We start from the raw sequence: 20,088 nt of genomic DNA on the forward strand, positions 1-20,088 counted from the left end.
CACTTGATTCAACTCAGCAGCTCATTAATAAAAGAACTCAGATGGGTGTGAAGAGTGACATCAAAAATGTGCAGTGCTGATTCAAGGAGCAGGGTTGGGAGCAGAAAACATTCCCTAAAAAACAATATTCAAGGCTTAATAACAGGGAGTTGAATGATTTCAGACATTTTCATGTGACTACTGTGCCAGTGAACATTTCAATGCCTGTTTATTTGATTCTTGCAGTCTTTCATGATGTTATTCCCTATATTCTTCTGTAAATCTCATGGAGAATTGATTCAGAACGGTGATCAAAACATAGATGGAATAACCCCTCCCCCCACCAAAGCTTCAAAGTCCTATAGGTCGTCCTGTTACTTGGACTATATACATAAAACAGGCCCAAAACATACTAACATTTCTTTTGAACTTGGGTTGAAATACGGTTCTGATATTTTTGTTTTGTTTTCCTATGATTCACTCTCATAAGCTATATATTGATTGAGGCCTTGTACATACTAATACGTTTTCATCTTTTTCTCTCCGTTTTGGCCTTCCGTCCACACTGAAACAGTGTTTTGGCCCTACGAAAAACGAGCTTTTTGAAAACACTTTCCCATGTGAATAAATTTGAAAAGGGAGCTGTTTTTGCATTGTAGCGTGGACTGTGAAAACGGAGGTATTTGAAAACGATGGCACATTTTTGGTCATGTGATGCATATTGAACGGATAGTTTCCTGACTTTTCAGTGTGGATGAGGAACTTTTGGAAAACTCTTGAAATGCTAGTGTGGACGGAGAATGTTTTGAAACGAAAATGCAGCTTTTAAATGTACACTATATTGCCAAAAGTATTGGGACACCCCTCCAAATCATTGAATTCAGATGTTCCATTCACTTCAGGTGAATAAAATCAAGCACCTAGGCATGCAGATGCTTCTACAAACATTTGTGAAAGAATGGGTCGCTCTCAGGAGCTCAGTTAATTATATCATGGTACCGTGGTTGCCTGTAATAAGTCCATTCATGAAATTTCCTACTAAATATTTCACGGTCAACTGTTAGTGGTATTATAACAAAGTGGAAGCAATTGGGAACAACAGCAACTCAGCCACGAAGTGGTAGACCATGTAAAATCACAGAGCGGGGTCAGCGCGTGCTGAGGCGCACAGTGCACAGAAGTCGACAGACCTCCAAACTTTGTGTGGCCTTCAGATTAGCTCAAGAACAGTGTAGAGAGCTTCATGGAATGGGTTTCCATGGCCGAGCAGCTGCATCCAAGCCTTACATCAGCAAGTGCAATGCAAAGCGTCGGATGCAGTTGTGTAAAGCACGTGGAGCAGGGCCGTTTGAAGAAATTTGGGGGCCCCAAGCAAAATGGACATGGAGGCCCCCCCAATACCCCAACCCCCCCCCCCCCCCCCCCCCCCCCACCCACACGCACGCAAAGCCTACAGGAACCGCAGCATAGGCATACAGTTTATATACTTTATATGAATAAAAAGGTTTACAGTGCAAATACTGCTGTTGCATATACTGTGCATAAAATTTGAAAACATTTGCAAAAAACACCACTGTATCATTAAAAAAATTGTGTAAACCTTTAAGTAACCATTTTTTAAACATCTATAAACATTAGGCTACATTTACATAGATAGACGGACCAGATATTCCTAACACTTTGGGAATACTTAAGGGTTACTAGTTGGTTTGTAAACTGTCTATAAACATTATCTAGATGGTTATTATAAAGTGGCAACAGATGACTATAATACCTTGATAAATAGTTAATAAACAGTACCAGTCAAACATGTGGGTTGTCCTGATACTTCAAAATGTAACAGTGTAAAAATTGCCACAGAATAAAGTAATTGTTCAAGATCCATTGGTAACTTATAAAAATAATGTCATATTTGCAAACTGTCACTACCGTATATCCGGACACTAGCACATTAAGATAAGCTATGAAAAAAATCATATTCCTCTGCCTCTTTCTGGTTAAATAATGTTTATAATAATTGTTAATATAGCATGCTATGTTAACTATTCCAGGTCACTTATGCATAGCATAAATAATAGTTAGTATAGCATGCTATGCCACTTTCATCAAAACCTATTACAAAGCTATAGCAATCTCATGTCATTCCGTCTGTTCGAAAAAAAAAGTTGCACTAACTGTTCTTTACAAGCAGCATTTGCCGTCAGGCAGGTAACGATAGCTAACATAAACATATTTTTGCTAGTCTACCTGCTGCAATCTTACACCATTTTTGTACAAGACAAGTAGAGCTATTTTATCCAGTGTCCAATTTATCACATACCACTATCTTGTTTTTTCTTATCCTCCTCTTCCTTTCTCTTTTTTCTTTTCTGGCTTCCTGAAGCATAAAATTCCGCTTCAAATCCGAGGAGATTTTGTATTTTGCCGCTGCAGAGATCGCGTTGGTTGGCTGGCTGCTGTCAGCGACTACTGAGAGGGGCCCCTTAAGGGGGATCCCGATAACAGTGTCATTGCACTTTACTGCATTGACTATCAATGGAGCGCTCACGCAGTTTGTCGTTTCAGTTTATTCTTAACCTGTCGTTGTCTTGGGGCCCCAGGCCAGCTCGGGCCCCAAGCAATTGCTTGGTTTGCCTGCCTTGTCGCGACGGGCCTGACGTGGAGACATGTTCTCTGGAGTGACGAATCACGCTTCTCTGTCTGGCAATCCAATGGACGAGTCTGGGTTTGGCGGTTGCCAGGAGAACGTACATTTTGGACAATTTCATGCTCCCAACTTTGTGGGAACAGTTTGAGGATGGCCCCTTCCTGTTCCAACATGACTGCGCACCAGTGCACAAAGCAAGGTCCATAAAGACATGGATGAGCGAGTTTGGTGCTTGACTGGCCTGTACAGAGTCCTGACCTCAACCCGATAGATCACCTTTGGGAATTAGAGCGGAGACTGTGAGCCAGGCCTTCTCGTCCAACATCAGTGCCTGACCTCACAAATGCGCTTCTAGAAGAATGGCCAAAAATTCCCATAAACACACTCCTAAACCTTGTGGAAAGCCTTCCAGAAGAGTTGAAGCTGTCATGGCTGCAAAGGGTGGGCCAACTCCATATTAAACCCTACGGACCAAGAATGGGATGTCAGTACATTTGCATGTGCATGTAAAGGCAGGCGTCTCAAAACTTTTGGCAATATAGTGTATCTGGATTAATGTAGATGTAGCCTCAAGAGTCCTTTACACAAGTGTGCCTTCAAGACAGCACTGACAAAACAGCGTGTTCTCAGCATCTCTGCATGTACATACAATTCCACCAGATGTTCAATAGGCGGTTCAATGTACCGAAGCAATTCTGAAAATATCAAAACACTTATGCAAGATGGAAACTTCCAAACATAAATAGAGTCTCTGTCACTGCTATGGGTGGAGATCCTCATGAGTAATAATGACTCTTGTGACCTCATGGTCGGCTTTCATAGCCAGACGTACATTTTTCCGCTGTTTTCCCAGCATTTCATGTCATTTTTCCACCCATCTGTACAGGACCTTTGGTGTCCAGAGTGGCAGCTTTGTGTCATACATGTTGGGGGTCAATGGAAATGTTAACCTGGGATACCATCTTGCCTGGTAGGCCAGGGTTGGATACCAACTAGACCATCTTAAACCAGATAAGAACACATTATGCCAGTTTAATATTTAAAGGGTTAGTTCACCCAAAAATGAAAATTCTGTCATTAATTACTTACCCTCATGTCGTTCGACACCCGTAAGACCTCCGTTCATCTTCGGAACAGAAATGAAGATATTTTAGTTGAAATCTGATGCCTCTGAAAGTCCTCCATTGGCTCAATGGCACGGTTCACTCTCAAGACCCTTAAAAGGTACTAAAGACGTTGTTACAAAGTCCATCTCTCTACAGTGGTTCTAAAATAACTTTATGAATCTGCGACAATAGTTTTTGTGCGCAAAAAAACCCTAAATAACGACTTACATAGTGATGACGATTTCAAAACAAAGCATCATGAAGCTTCGAAGCGTTGTGAATCACTGAGTCGAATCATGATTCAGATCGCATGTCAAACCGCCAAACTGCTGAAATTTGGCGATTCAAACTGCTGAATCGACTCAGTGATTCATAACGCTTCGAAGCTTCATGATGCTTTGTTTTGAAATCGTTATCACTATATAAGTCGTTATTTAGGGTTTTTTTGCGCACAAAAACTATTATCGCCGATTCATAAAGTTATTTTAGAACCACTGTAGTGAGATGGACTTTGTAACGACGTCTTTAGTACCTTTTAAGGGTCTTGATAGTGAACCGTGCATTGTGCCAATGGAGGCCTTTCAGAGCCATCAGATTTCAACTAAAATATCTTAATTTCTGTTCCGAAGATGAACGGAGGTCTTACGGGTGTCGAACGACATGAGGGTAAGTAATTAATGACAGAATTTTCATTTTTGGGTGAACTAACCCTTGAACTAACGTTGAAATTCTGGCTTCAAGTCCATATTGTCCTACTCTTATGCGAGCGTAAGTGTATAGCCATCTTTAGAATTTTGTGTTTGAACTTCTGTTTGAGAGGTTGCTCTTTATATTTCTATGGCATCGCTGTCGAAGAGTGATTCGCTGGTGAAGTGAATTTAATTTGTGTATAGTTAAAGCTGCTGTCCGCAACTTTTTTTGTGTTCAAGATTTACAAAAATTATATAACGAGAATGTACAACATGAATCCATTTTCCAACCTGAGTTTTTGTCTTGCGCTGAATCATTATGGTGCACTTATAATGAGTGTTTATATTGGGACTATTTCAGACCGGTCTGGTAGGAACCGCTGTGGAGGAGCACAGTCCCTGCGTGACTCGCCATAGACAAACAGAGAGAAGTAGCTCCGGCTGTTCTTCCGCAAGACGCATGCTGTTCTGTTTATTAACCGCTAGAGCGCAAAAAGTAACGGAATGCAACTGTAACGGATGTTATGAGCATTGTAATGTTTGAAGCCAATGTCATAAATGTCAGTAGACGGGGAGGATTTTCATAAAAATCCATAACATCTTACCTTCACACTGTAGAAATACAAACCGGAAGACTGAACACAATGAGCTCAGCGCTGAAAAGAGGCGGGGCTACACATCTTCTATAATGTCCTATAATATCATCCCTCCCTCCCTTAATTCATCCATCCATCCATTAATTCATGTTCCCATCCATCCATCCTTAACTTTTATCCATCCCTCCCTTTCTCCTTCAATCCATCCACCCATCCATTCTTCCTTCTTTGAATCCATCCCTCCATCAGCCATCTTTCCATCCATCCTTAATTTTTATCGATCCATCCCTTTCTCCTTCCATCCATCCATTCATCCCTTCTTCCTTCCTTGCATCTATCTATCCATCCTTCCCTCCATCCCTTTCTCATTCCATCCATCCATTCATCTATCCATCCATCCATTAAATTATGTCCCATCCATCCATCCTTAACTTTTATCCATCCCTCCATCCCTTCTCCTACAGTCAATCCATCCATCCAGTCTTCCTTCCATCCATCCTCCCTTTCTCATTCCACCATCCATCCATCTCTTTCTCCGTCCATCCATCCATCCATCCATCCATCCTATCTATCTATCTATCTATCTATCTATCTATCTATCTATCTATCTATCTATCTATCTATCTATCTATCTATCTATCTATCTATCTATCTATCTATCTATCTATCTATCTATCTATCTATCTATCTCCATCCCTCCATCCCTCCATCCCTTTCTCTTTCCATCTATCCATTCATCCATCCATCCATCTTTAACTTTTATCCATCCGTCCCTTTCTCCTTCAATCCATCCACCCATCCATTCTTCCTTCTTTGAATCCATCCCTCCATCATCCATCTATCATCCATCCTTAATTTTTATCGATCCATCCCTTTCTCCTTCAATCCATCCATTCATCCATTCTTCCATCCTTGCATCTATCTATCTATCTATCTATCTATCTATCTATCTATCTATCTATCTATCTATCTATCTATCTATCTATCTATCTATCTATCTATCTATCTATCTATCTATCTATCTATCTATCTATCTATCTATCTATCTATCCCTCCATCCCTCCATCCCTTTCTCTTTCCATCTATCCATTTATCCATCCATCCATCTTTAACTTTTATCCATCCGTCCCTTTCTCATTCAATCCATCCACCCATCCATTCTTCCTTCTTTGAATCCATCCCTCCATCATCCATCTATCCATCCATCCTTAATTTTTATTGATCCAACCCTTTCTCCTTCAATCCATCCATTCATCCATTCTTCCTTCCTTGCATCTATCTATCCATCCCTCCATCCCTTTCTCATTCCATTCATCTATCCATCCATCCATTAAATTATGTCCCATCCATCCATCCTTAACTTTTATCCATCCCTCCATCCCTTCTCATTCTTCTCATTCCACCATCCATCCATCTCTTTCTCGGTCCATCCATCCATCCATCCATCCATCCATCCATCCATCCATCCATCCATCCATCCATCCATCCATCCATCCATCCATCCATCCATCCCTTTTATCCATGAGTCAATATTGTAATTTCACATCTATCCTCCTGTATTTCTTGTACATACTTGTTTCCTTGCATAACTTGGCAACTCCCAACTGACAACTTGTGAACCCCCATAATTTGAGCTTGTCTCATATTTGTAAGATCTTCTCCTGTTTACTTTATTAATTACCAGTAGAAAACACTTATCACTGAACACTTTTGAAAACAAACAAACAAAAACCCCATCAGCATTGGCTTCTATGTGTGTTATTCGGGTGTGTTTACACAAGCTTCAGTCTGGCATTTCACAATTACCATCGGTGGTTAAGAAATTACCAGTTGCCTCTTTTAGATTAGCGCTATTGAGTTTTCACTGTTTCATTTTGAAGTCCATTATATTGACACATCTGCCAGACTCACTTCACAGGTCAACAGAATCGGTGAACCTGAGATTGAGGTAAATGTAAGTGTGTCATGATTTTGTCGATTATATAGTGCGGACAGGAATTTGCAGTATTTGGTCAGCACATGAGGTCAAATCCCTTTACATCCCTGTTTTTAAGTACATACTTTCAGTGCATACTGTATTCTACGATTTAGGGCACAGCCTAAGTATTTTCCTTTTCTAAGGCCTTTATTTGTTTTTCTTTTTTTGCTCATTTATTTTTTCACCCGTACTTGTTGTTCAATTTATTGCATGAAGACAAATCACACGGCAGGCAAGTTTTGGAAACATGTAGCATGAGGTTAGACTCTTGTTCGTCAGATGAATGCATTAACCTTGCAGGTATCATCTCAACACCTTTCCTTTTTTATTACTCTAGCTAGTGTTTGTAGTTCATCAGAGCAGAGATGAAGATGACTGATGAAACCGATCGCTTGGGTCATTATCCTCCACGTTACAGGGCAGAGAAAATTAAAATTTGATTTGTGGAGGGGCTGTGTTTTGTCGTTCTGGTGGATAACCGGACGTGAAAAATGTGCCCCAGTCTCCTACTCTAAGAGCGAGACTGTTTACCCCTGAACGAGGAGAATTAATTAACCTCGTTTATATTCTGGGCTCGTACTTGCAAACCCATCCTGATGTCTAGGATCCACCTCACAACTTGCTTCATGTTTGTCCCTTTGTCTTGAGGTGAAATCTGACTTCAGATCAGTTCTGCTGTGATTTTAATAATAGATGAGGTTCAGTACTTTAGTTAAGTTCTAGCCAGAAGGTTTAGTTTGATAAATGCTCTTGTTATAATCAGAGCAGTTGTGCACAACTCACCTCAAACTCGCTGTATTAGGAAAATCTTTGCCTTGTGTTGTTTTCTTGTTGTCTTGATTTTCATTCTCATGTCTCTCTTGCTCATCAAGAATGGATTTATCTGATCAAAAGTACAGTAATATTGTGAAATGTTATTACAATTTAAAATAGCTGTTTTCTATTTGAATTAGGGCTGTCAAAAGATTAATCGCGATTAATCGCATCCAAAATAAAAGTTTGTTTACATAATATATGTGTGTGTACTCTGTTAATTATTATTTATATATAAATACACACACAAGCATGTATATATTTAAGAAAAAAATATAATTTTTATATATAAAACATTTATATTTATATATATTATAGATTATATAAATGTATATACAGTATATACATGCAAATATTTCTTAAATATATACATGAATGTGTGTGTATTTATATTTAAATAATAATTAACAGAGTACACACACATATATTATGTAAACACAAACTTTTATTTTGGATGCGATTAATCGCGATTAATCTTTTGACAGCCCTAATTTGAATATACTTTAAAATTTAATTTATTTATTTGATGTAAAGCTGAATTTTCAGCATCATTACTCCAGTCGTCAGTGTCACATGATCCTTGAGAAATCATTCTCATATGCTGATTTGCTGCTCTTGAAACATTTCTGATTATTACCAAAGAGGAAGACGGTGCACTCCGATTACTTATGAATGGGAGAAAGTGCAACACCCAATATGGCAAATAAGCCCCGCCTTCTAAATGGAGGAGCCAATCGTTGATTAGTAAAGTAATCGCATCACTGCCGTTAGAAGCTCTGGTTGCTATAGAAACAGGAAGTATTCTGTGGCCCCATACACACGGAGACGCGTTTAGCTGTATACATTAAAAAAATACTGTATCGGCATTTCGTCCATACGGATCTTGCATTTTGGGAGCCTGAAAGCTCTATTTTTTTTAAGTGGATAAATCTGTTAACGAAATCCTTGCATTTTGTATGTATAGCTAATCTGTATATTTTGTGAAACGATGATGTCATCACCCCACGTCTCGACCCTAGTCAGACACCGCATTTGCATGCTCCAAGTCTTCAAGTCTTCGTTTTTTAGTGTATCTCTGTGGCAGAATTACAGCGCCACATGCTGGTTTGGTATGTATATTACATCGTTTTGAGTCGGTTTCAGTGGTTTCGTGTGTACGCAGATTTTTCTTGAGACAACACTGTGTTTGCGAATATTCTTTTACGAGGGATTGGATAGGGAAACCTCTGGCTTCGTGTGGATGTGGCCTGAGACGCACTTAGGACTGCGCATGCGCATTAGCTTTGTCCAGGCTGAAAAAATCATTTTTTGTCATGATTCAAGCATTTAGAAACAAAATTGATGAGACAGTTGTTGTCTGAGTTCATTGGTGATTTCAAATATGAAATTTAATTGTAAGCTTGACGAACAGTTTTGGAGAGTTTGATGTTTCCCTATTCAAAGAGATAGGAGCTGCACTTTCATGCCCGAGATGCGTTTCAAAGGCCGCCTAGTAAAATGACTTAAAGGGTTCATAACACACACAGTTTCTGCCAGTCTCATGTTAATCTTGAGTATCTATAGGGTAGTATTGGATCCTTCATATCTCAGAAGAGTCTTTTGTTTTATCATATTTATAAAAGACAGATACGCTGTACCGATTCTTTTAGAAAACAGCCGAACTCGTGAAGGCGTAAAGTGGGCGGAGCTAAAGAGTCACAAGTGCACACACACACACACACAATACATCATGGCATTATCCCTGGAAAACTTTCGATTCACTATACGTTCGTGTTGACATTATAAGCACTTACTGCCAATAAAACACAGACATTTGATACAGTTTCACTCACCGCCTGCGGTTTCGACTCGTGACCGGGAACAAACACACTTGCAGAGTGTGTTTGTTTGCCCCGAGAAAACATACTGCATCCACTGTTCCCTTAACGCTGGGTTATTTGGGAAGCTGAACAAGGTTATCGTTCCCGCACAACTCAAAACACACTTCTTTAGTGACTTTGTTGATTTTGTGATCTAAAAACAAAATGACAGCGTAACCCGAATGACGCTCATTGATGGGTGTGCTCTTGCTGTCGCTCTGGTTGATGTGTGCATGCGCTCATCCGGGAAAAGTGCCCATACAAGGAATTCCGCCCTGTATGACATCATACAGGACCATACTAAAAAAAACCTTTCAGAAACGTATTCGAATCCTGAAGGAGTGTATTTGGCTCAGAATCCAACTCTTTGACAGTGTAAATAAGTCAGAATGCATGAAATAGCATTAGACCCAAGGAATAAAGGAACTTTGTTATTTACTACCTTTCGGTCCGTTCAGCATGGAGCCCCCTAAAGCCTGGTCGCACCAGTTGCACCACCCTAATGATGGCCCTGAATTATGGGATGCAATTTCTATCACAAAATGCTTAGATGTAGCGTAGTAGGTCATCTGGGTCGTGTTTGCATACAGAAAGTCACAATATACATACTTATATACTTCTGAAATAAAGTAAGAGTAGTTTGGTAGTATGAGTTTGTGAACATAGCCAGTCATTCTTATGGAAGGATATCGCGGACAATTTTCAAAAGGAATTGCAAATGGTATTTGCAATTGCGTTTTCAATTTGTGGACGCATAATATGTGACACAATCCAAACGCAATTGCAAATCGCGCATTACCATTTGCATTTTCGTTTACGCAAACGCACAATGACTGCCAAATTTCAAATGGAAAAGCAAAGTCTGTTTGCAATTGCATTTCCAATGTCTTGCAAGTTATGACCCTGCCATTTTGGAATAGCAATAGAAAATCACCTATTTGCTCTTTCATTTCCTCCGTGTCCTGCCACAACTTGCACAAAATTCAAATGGAATCGCAATCCTCTTTGCGTTTGCATTTCCGATGCCTAACACAGTCAACTGTCAATCAGGCTTGAGGGCGGGGTTTATTGATGTAGTCGGAAAGTAGGCCACGCCCTCAAGTTGTGGAAAACGGGGGATTTGGCTATTTTTGTAATAAAAAACAAGTTTAAACTCTTTAGTTCAAACAAAGTCAAAATGCAGAACTGATTGTATGTTCACCTGCAACCAGAAAAAAAAACAGCAAATAAGAAAAGTGACATGACTGCATTCGGTAGGCTATAGCCTATATCAGACGAATATCATCATATTGCACCCGACACAGTAAATTATCATGATGAGTTAAAATCAGAAAATCTATAGAAACTTGACATGATGTGAGTTGTGTGTTGTCCATACGATTCTGTGCTCAAGAGCCAAGCGATCAAAAAAGAAAAGAAAACTACATTAGTGACATTCAATCGCAGTTCATGTTCGTTTCGTAGCCTACCTCCTCTGATGATCTGATTTTCTTCTTCATTTCATTTTATTCAACATTATTATTTTCATCATATGTAGCCTATTCCTATTCATTGAACTATATTTGTATCTTTATTTTGACATTTAACAGATTTGACAGAACAGCTCAACAACAGAACCTGGATTCACACAAATTTTCACGCACCTGCAGCGTTTCTGACAACAGAGAAAAACTGAAATAATATATAATAAAGTAATATAAATAAAAAGCATAAAATAAATAAATACTAGGCTAAATAGCCTATTTCTCACTTATTCTAAATAATTAATACATTAAGATGACAAAACGAAAAACTACTAAATCAGATTGAATCTTATAAAGACCCGGCATTTTTTTCTCATCAGATTAATTTAAAATTGTTCACTTTGAGGTCCGGTTATAAATTTGTGTGTGTGCAGTGCACGCACACAGTGCTTACATCTACTGTGTTTATGTGAATACTCGACTTGGTATTTTGATATAGCCTATTTCTGTGTTTATTTGGCCGTTTGGGCACGCTTGTCCGTGTTGCGCTCGGAACACGCGCACAACCTGATCTCACAGAATTCCGTGAAATGAACACGGGTCCCTTAACTCAAAATCCGTGACAGTTTCACGGAATCGCCGAAAATTCCGTGATGGGTCCACGGAAGTGATTCCAATGCAAGTCAATGACAGTAAAAAGCAGACATGATTTTATGAATATTTATAGGCTACTTTCATATTTTGGAGCAACTAACTCCACTCCTACCCTAAACCTACCCACTCTCAACAATATAAAAACACATAACAGGCAAATACAAGTACAGTCACAGGTATTTATTGCAAAAACTGACCAAAAACAGTATAAAAGTATTAACTCATGTTGCATTCCAAGTCTTTTGAAGTCACACGATGTCTTCATGTAAAGAACAGAGTTGATCTTAATGTTTAAATCGCTAAAATGATGATCCCGCCGCTCCGTGAACACACTCATTCATATCTGATTCAAATAATACACACGCGTCTTCAGCGTGACGCATTCTGTCACGAGACACACGAGAGCCAATGGCATTTTACAATCGAAGCCAACGTAATGACGCTATTGGTCACGAGACATACGACAGCCAATGCTGTCAAAGCTGACGTAACGTTTCTCCCGGCGGCAAATTTGAAATGTATTTTTGATCTTTGGCGGATGGACTCGACGCTGCTGATCGCTTTTGGGGATTTTCTTCACACAAATTAATCGTTTGGCCTCGGAACACTTGGAATATTTGTACTTTTGGAATAAATTGTGCCTGCAGACGTATCTGCCTGTTATATCCTGTTTTTTTATAATACACATATGGTTAGGTTTAGGGAAGGGATTGGGTTACGAGTTCGAAACGTGTCTAAATACTGTAAAAAAAAATATTAAATAAATAAAATTATGCTGGCTGATTAAATCGAGAATCACACTCCATGTCATTATGGCAAAAATCATAGTTTCATGATGATAACCATGCCCAACGCGTCTGTATACTGTCATTGACTTATATAGGCATCACTTCCGTGGACCCATCACGGAATTTTCGGCGATTCCGTGAAACTGCCACGGATTTTGAGTTAAGGGACCCGTGTTCATTTCACGGAATTCTGTGAGATCAGGTTGCGCGCACAGCATCCTGTCAGTAATTCAGTTGTCTTTCGTGACTTATCACGCTTTTATTATTTATTTTCGTCAACTGAAATCTACACGGATTATCATAAATACAACACATTTATTTATCACAAGGATCTCCGCGGCAAAACCGAAAGTACCAGCTGGTGAAATCTTTCAAAATGTCTTTTTGCCCCAGGTTCAATAAAAGGATAGGCCTATTTTAAAAGATTATAGGCCTATATTATATATTGAACTGATTTTTAAACCGAATTTAGCATATTTTGCTTTAACCATGCAGTAAATAATTTAATAAAAATAAAAACCTTAAAAAAAAATAAAAATAAATATATATAGCCTACACATTTTAAACCGTTTAACTGTATATTAATCTGTCAAAATTCTTACTTTTGGTCAACGGTTAAAGCATCCCTATCTTAATTGCTTCTTGACAATTTGCTTGCAACCAGAGCAGTCTTCTTTTGGTTTCTTTTTGTTTGGTTGGAAGGTGATAAATAGTCTATTTCCAGGTATTTGGCTTTGTTTGAAGTGCAAAAAACTACACAGTAGTTTTATGACTTTTTTGTTGTTTTTGCTAAATAGACACATTGGATATTTCTCCCCATGTTCTTAGGAATGAATAATGATGAAAAAGTCCTTGGTTTTCCACCACTTGAGGGCGTGGCCTACTTTCCGACTACATCAATAAACCCCGCCCTCAAGCCTGATTGACAGTTGACTGTGTTAGGCATCGGAAATGCAAACGCAAAGAGGATTGCGATTCCATTTGAATTTTGTGCAAGTTGTGGCAGGACACGGAGGAAATAAAAGAGCAAATAGGTGATTTTCTATTGCTATTCCAAAATGGCAGGGTCATAACTTGCAAGACATTGGAAATGCAATTGCAAACAGACTTTGCTTTTCCATTTGAAATTTGGCAGTCATTGTGCGTTTGCGTAAACGAAAATGCAAATGGTAATGCGCGATTTGCAATTGCGTTTGGATTGTGTCACATATTATGCGTCCACAAATTGAAAACGCAATTGCAAATACCATTTGCAATTCCTTTTGAAAATTGTCCGCGATATCCTTCCATACATTCTAGCTGTCAAATGAGATATGTATAATCACTAACACAATATATAAAGGCCTTTATTACTGTGACTTCTCTTCAACAGTATTGACTTTAAGCCACCTCTAATCGTTTTTTGTGATGCTTCAGCGCAGTTTTCAATTAGCGCTGAACATTGACATGTGACACATGACTGAAAAGGGAGATTAATATGAAGAGAAATTAACTGAGAGCTGAAAAGAAGAGAAGAGCAGTCTGTTTCCCTGCCGATGGCAGCCTGTCCGACTTGAGCTTGTGAAAGAAAAGCTGGTGTACGTCTTAAGTCAATGAACATGACAGACCATCTACACTCACACAGTGTACAACTGAATTGCTTTCTAATGGAAAAATTGTTTCTTAAAGATCTGCGAAGTTACCGGCAGTCAGGAAAATCCTAAATGGATGAATCACATGAAAGTCACAAATCCTTCAAAATAAAGCATTTTAGAATCATTATGATTCCTTGCATTGTAATATTTTTTCATGATATTTATGCACATTTTCACCACAAATTCCTATTGTGATGCATTCAGACATTTTACCTTTGAGCTTTTTTGTTGTAATTCTCATTATTCTTAATGGAGATTCACAGTCACATTATGAGTAATTTTCTCTGTTAGCTTTCTTCTTTGATTAACATCAATGACTTTAGCATTAGTGGTTGCTTTGCCTTTATGACCTGCCATTGCTGCACATGAACCGGATTTCACATGCGTCTCCTTAAAAAATAAACACTCTGAATTCCAAGTGGATTTACACAAACTGAGAAAGTCAAAAAGCGTTGTGCCCCGCTCTCCCCCATCAGCATATAGCAGCACAATATCTTACATGCTCACAGCTGTGTCTGTGTATCTATTAACAGTAGCAAGTCTGTACTTGCTTTGCAGCAGCAGCGTGTGTTGCAGATCTAGTATGCCCGATACAATTGCCATATTTAATAACATGCTAAAACTATTCAGAGAGTTGATTCTATTCAAAATCATTTAAAATGTAATATATATATATATACAGGTGCTGGTCATATAATTAGAATATCATTAAAAAGTTGATTTATTTCACTAATTCCATTCAAAAAGTAAAACTTGTATGTTATATTCATTCATTACACACAGACATAGATTGACAGACATGATATATTTCAAACGTTTATTTCTTTTAATTTTGATGATTATAACAGACAACTAAGGAAAATCCCAAATTCAGTTTCTCAGAAAATTAGAATATTGTGAAAAGGTTCAATATTGAAGACACCTGGTGCCACACTCTAATCAGCTAATCAACTCAAAACACCTGCAAAGGCCTTTAAATGGTCTCTCAGTCTAGTTCTGTAGTCTACACAATCATGGGGAAGAATGCTGACTTGACAGTTGTCCAAAAGACGACCATTGACACCTTGCACAAGGAGGGCAAGACACAAAAGGTCATTGCAAAAGAGGCTGGCTGTTCTCAGAGCTCTGTGTCCAAGCACATTAATAGAGAGACGAAGGGAAGGAAAAGATGTGGTAGAAAAAAGTTTACAAGCAATAGGGATAACCGCACCCTGGAGAGGATTGTGAAACAAAACCCATTCAAAAATGTGGGGGAGATTCACAAAGAGTGGACTGCAGCTGGAGTCAGTGCTTCAAGAACCACTACGCACAGACGTATGCAAGACATGAGTTTCAGCTGTCGCATTCCTTGTGTCAAGCCACTCTTGAACAACAGACAGCGTCAGAAGCGTCTAAAGACAAAAAGGACTGGACTGCTGCTGAGTGGTCCAAAGTTATGTTCTCTGATGAAAGCAAATTTTGCATTTCCTTTGGAAATCAGGGTCCCAGAGTCTGGAGGAAGAGAGGAGAGGCACACAATCCACATTGCTTGAGGTGCAGTGTAAAGTTTCCACAGTCAGTGATGGTTTGGGGTGCCATGTCATCTGCTGGTGTTGGTCCACTGTGTTTTCTGAGGTCCAAGGTCAACACAGCCGTATACCAGGAAGTTTTAGAGCACTTCATGCTTCCTGCTGCTGACCAACTTTATGGAGATGCAAAATTAATTTTCCAACAGGACTTGGCACCTGCACACAGAGCCAAAGCAACCAGTACCTGGTTTAAGGACCATGGTATCCCTTAATCCCTTATCCTAAATTAGTTCTTAATTGGCTAGCAAACTCGCCTTACCTCAACCCCATAGAAAATCTATGTGGTACTGTGAAGAGGAAGATGCGATATGCCAGACCCAACAATGCAGAAGAGCTGAAGGCCACTATCAGAGCAACCTGGGCTCTCATTACACCTGAGCAGTGCCACAGACTGATCGACTCCATGCCACGCCGCATTGCTGCAGTAATTCAGGCAAAAGGAGACCCAACTAAGTATTGAGTGCTGGACATGCTCATACTTTTCATGTTCATACTTTTCAGTTGGCCAAGATTTCTAAAATTCCTTTCTTTGTATTGGTCTTAAGTAATATTCTAATTTTCTGAGATACTGAATTTGGGATTTTCCTTAGTTGTCAGTTATAATAATCAAAATTAAAATAAATAAACATTTGAAATATATCAGTATGTGTGTAATGAATGAATATAATATACAAGTTTCACTTTTTGAATGGAATTAGTGAAATAAATCAACTTTTTGATGATATTCTAATTATATGACCAGCACCTGTATATATATATATATGTATATTAGAAAAAATTTTTTTGTTCATAATCTTTGAAAATGCAATGTTGCCATTGACATCTCTCTCTGTTTTTCTCTAGCAGGAAGATGAGCGCAACGCTGGCACCATTCATGACAAAGATCAAGCTGAAATCCGCAAGTTGCTCACACAGAAGTACAAAAAGTTGCCATGGAAACCAGAGGTACGAGTATCATGCGTTGCTTTATTTTTGTCTTTTTGCGTGTGACAATGACTCATTATCGCTCTCTTTTGTTTGCCAGCTGTGTAAGTTCTTACTGAGAACTTCTCAAACATTGACTGAAGCTCTTAATAAGCACATGTTGCCCTGGACTGTTTTCTGTAACATGCAATTTTGTGTAATGAACAAATTGTATTACTGTCAGATTTTAATATCAGCTGTAATATCCGTCAAGATTTAGCCCACATTTTCAGGGCTTAAGTTAGGGTGCTTATTAGTATTCGTGTGGTTGTTCCTGTAATTTTAGTTAATTACTGGACTGAAATGCTGCTCAACCTACTGGATAAAAAAATGCAAATTTGGAAAATCATAATCTTATTTTTGCCCCAGTATACTGGACCAAAAAGTTGGGAGGATGATGTATGAAATTGGATGGTTTATCCGACTCCATTAAAGTGACATTATTGTCATAATTACTCCCGTTAGATAAAGTAAAAAAGGTTTCTCGTAAGCTGCTTATTTGAGAACGCACAGATTTGAGTTTTTGAGTTCAGAGTGCTCTGAATGCTGGGCATTTCAAACCACAAGGCTGCTAAACCAAACCACCACATGCAAAATAATGAGTCAGAGCCGCTATTAAAATCACTATGAATGAGGGCAGGTGAAGTAGATTTGCCGTTTTAAAATAATAGCATTGAGGTGGGAATATTCTGTGGGCGAATGGCAGCGGTTTGTTTTCATGGCATTAGGGATGTGATGCCATCTGCTCTTTCAGGGCTCTCAAACTCTCTAGCCAGGTAACTATACACAGTAAATGTCAAAGTAAGATACCAAGGTATTTACCAATTTCGCTGTTGCTGAATTCTAGTATCGAGCTTTGCAGCTGATTGTCCGTGTAAGTGAACATTCGGAGAAGACGTGCCGCTTCAATGCCTCCGGTGTAGATGGATTCAAGCCGGTACAGCAATTCCAGCATGACAAAAAACCCCTGTGCACAAAGCCAGGTGCATACAGAAATGCTTTACTGAGTCTGTGAAGAAATTCCACTGACCTTCACAAAGGCCAGATCTGAATCCCACTGAACAAAGTTTTTTTTTCGAACGCTGATATGTGTCAGGACTCATCTGGAAAGAAAACATCATGAAATGTGATTCAACTCGGATGATTTCAAGTGCACACTGCAGTTATTAGATTTTATAGTATTAATTTTCTGTTCATATTTTCAAAGGGATGCATCGATATTAAAATAACACACACTAGAAATACCAGTAATAGATTTAAGTGCTAGAAGTGAATTTAAGCATCATGACTAGAAAAATTAAACATTTATACATTTTGAATTTAGCTAAAGATTACATTTAACAATGTTATCAAATTATTTGTCTTTTAAAAGAGTAACTTGAAGTGGGATGACTGCACTTGCATTTCTACTTTCATAGTTTTTATGATGATCAGTATTATTTTAGTATTTTTATATATTATAGTTAGGGCTGCCAAAAGATTAATCGCGATTAATCGCATCCAAAATAAAAGTCTGTGTTTACATAATATAAAGGTGTGTGTACTCTGTTAATTCATATTTATATATAAATACACACACATTCATGTATATATTTAAGAAATATTTGCATGTATATACTGTATATACATTTATATAATCTATAATATATATAAATATAAATGTTTTATATATAATAATAGCATTTTTTTCTTAAATATATACATGCTTGTGTGTGTAATTATATATAAATAATAATTAACTGAGTACACACACATATATTATGTAAACACAAACTTTTATTTTGGATGCGATTAATCTTTTGACAGCCCTAATTATAGTATTTAATAATATTTTGAATGAGCTTTTATTTTTATAATTTCAGTTTTCATTTTAAATGTTAGTAATTTTAGTCATTTTGCGGTGATTTTCTCATTTGTATTCATTTGTTTTTTATTTTTCTATTTATTTCTATTTTAATGAAGTATTTAGTCCTTAATTTATTTCAGTTCCCAAATCTACATTTCTAATTATCATTGATGTTTTTTTTTTATCTAATATTTATATTAAATTTTGTTTCAGCATTATTTCAATCACTGAAAATTAATTTTAATAGTTTTAGTTAACAATAACAACACCGCTCATAGTATTGAATTTTAACATTGGCTAAATAAATAAATAAATAAATATTGATGCATTTATATGATAATAGACCAGTATTTTTTAAATAATAGTTTCATGTCAATTTAATTGAATGATATTTCATTATAATGCTTTCTTTCCAGAGTCCTGACTTAAATAAATAAGACATGTAAAATGTTATATTAGCTAAATATACAGTATATCCAATATGTAATATTACAGATTTAAAAAAATATCTGTAATGTTATCCGATAACTGATATGTTAGTGATATATCGTGTATCCCTATATATTCTCTGGCTGCTGAAAGCCAAAAATGGCCATGTACTAGTATAATGTTCTTAATATGTTTGCAGTTTTTGCTTTTGTCCTGTGTTAGCTACTAAATGTTGTGTTAAGTGTCAGCCACAGTTGCTTCTGGGAGAATGGATGGCCGGTCCCTGACAGGTCTCACAGGCCGTGTTATTTATAGGAGTGAACACAGGCGATAGCCGCCCGAAAAATAGCCCCTGAATTCAGACAGATGTTCACAGCTTAGCAAAGCAAACAGAGGCTGGTATCGCTTGAAATTAGAGCAATTAATTCCTGAAACTTGGTACAAGAGGTAGCAACCTTATTTTTCATGCAATAGCAGGTGCCTCCAATTTACCACTCTTTAATTTTAAAGCCACGTTTCTAGCATCTGTAAAACCGCATTCTAAAATATATATCTAAATTACGACATATGCTCTCAATGCAAAATGCTGAACAGCTAGATCATACGTGCATGTCCTCAAGACTGGATTATTGTAATGCTCTACTGGGTGGTTGCCCTGCACACTTAATAAATAAACTCCAGCTGGTCCAACTATAATGTTTTAGATTTCCGGTAAGCCACTTCCGCTAATAGTAGTTTTATTGTTAACCCGTAGTTTTGTGATGACATTTTGACTGGCTAGATAACTTTTAATATGGACTACGGGAAAAACTGGCATTCTTTGTGCAGTTAGGGGGTGCCATAATAGCTGGTTCAAGTGTAAAAAAATACCTGCAAGATATTTGTTTTTATCATAATCCACAAACCAGAACTGAATGTGGATGTGGGGCACCCTATTTCTGCATTCACACCAAACGCGAATAGAGCTTCAAAATCACGTCTAGTTGGACGCGTGAACATTTTGAATCCATTCGCGCATCCACAGCGAATTGGACGCGCGTATAAATCGAGCGTTTGAGGCGAAATAGACACGTGTT

The 20,088-nt window shown here is 38.0% G+C and overlaps 1 protein-coding gene across 1 annotated transcript in view; it reads left to right on the forward strand.

Annotated features, from left to right (window-relative positions):
• b4galnt4a (beta-1,4-N-acetyl-galactosaminyl transferase 4a) overlaps nt 1-20,088 on the forward strand; it is a 297,930-nt gene that overhangs the window by 136,134 nt on the left and 141,708 nt on the right. The window contains exon 3 of the mRNA XM_079809876.1: nt 16,621-16,719. Coding sequence (XP_079666002.1) covers nt 16,621-16,719 — 99 coding nt within the window. The remainder of the gene's footprint in view (nt 1-16,620; nt 16,720-20,088) is intronic.

This window comes from Gobio gobio (genome assembly GCF_949357685.1).
Source record: "Gobio gobio genome assembly, chromosome: 25".
Taxonomy (NCBI): domain Eukaryota; kingdom Metazoa; phylum Chordata; class Actinopteri; order Cypriniformes; family Gobionidae; genus Gobio; species Gobio gobio.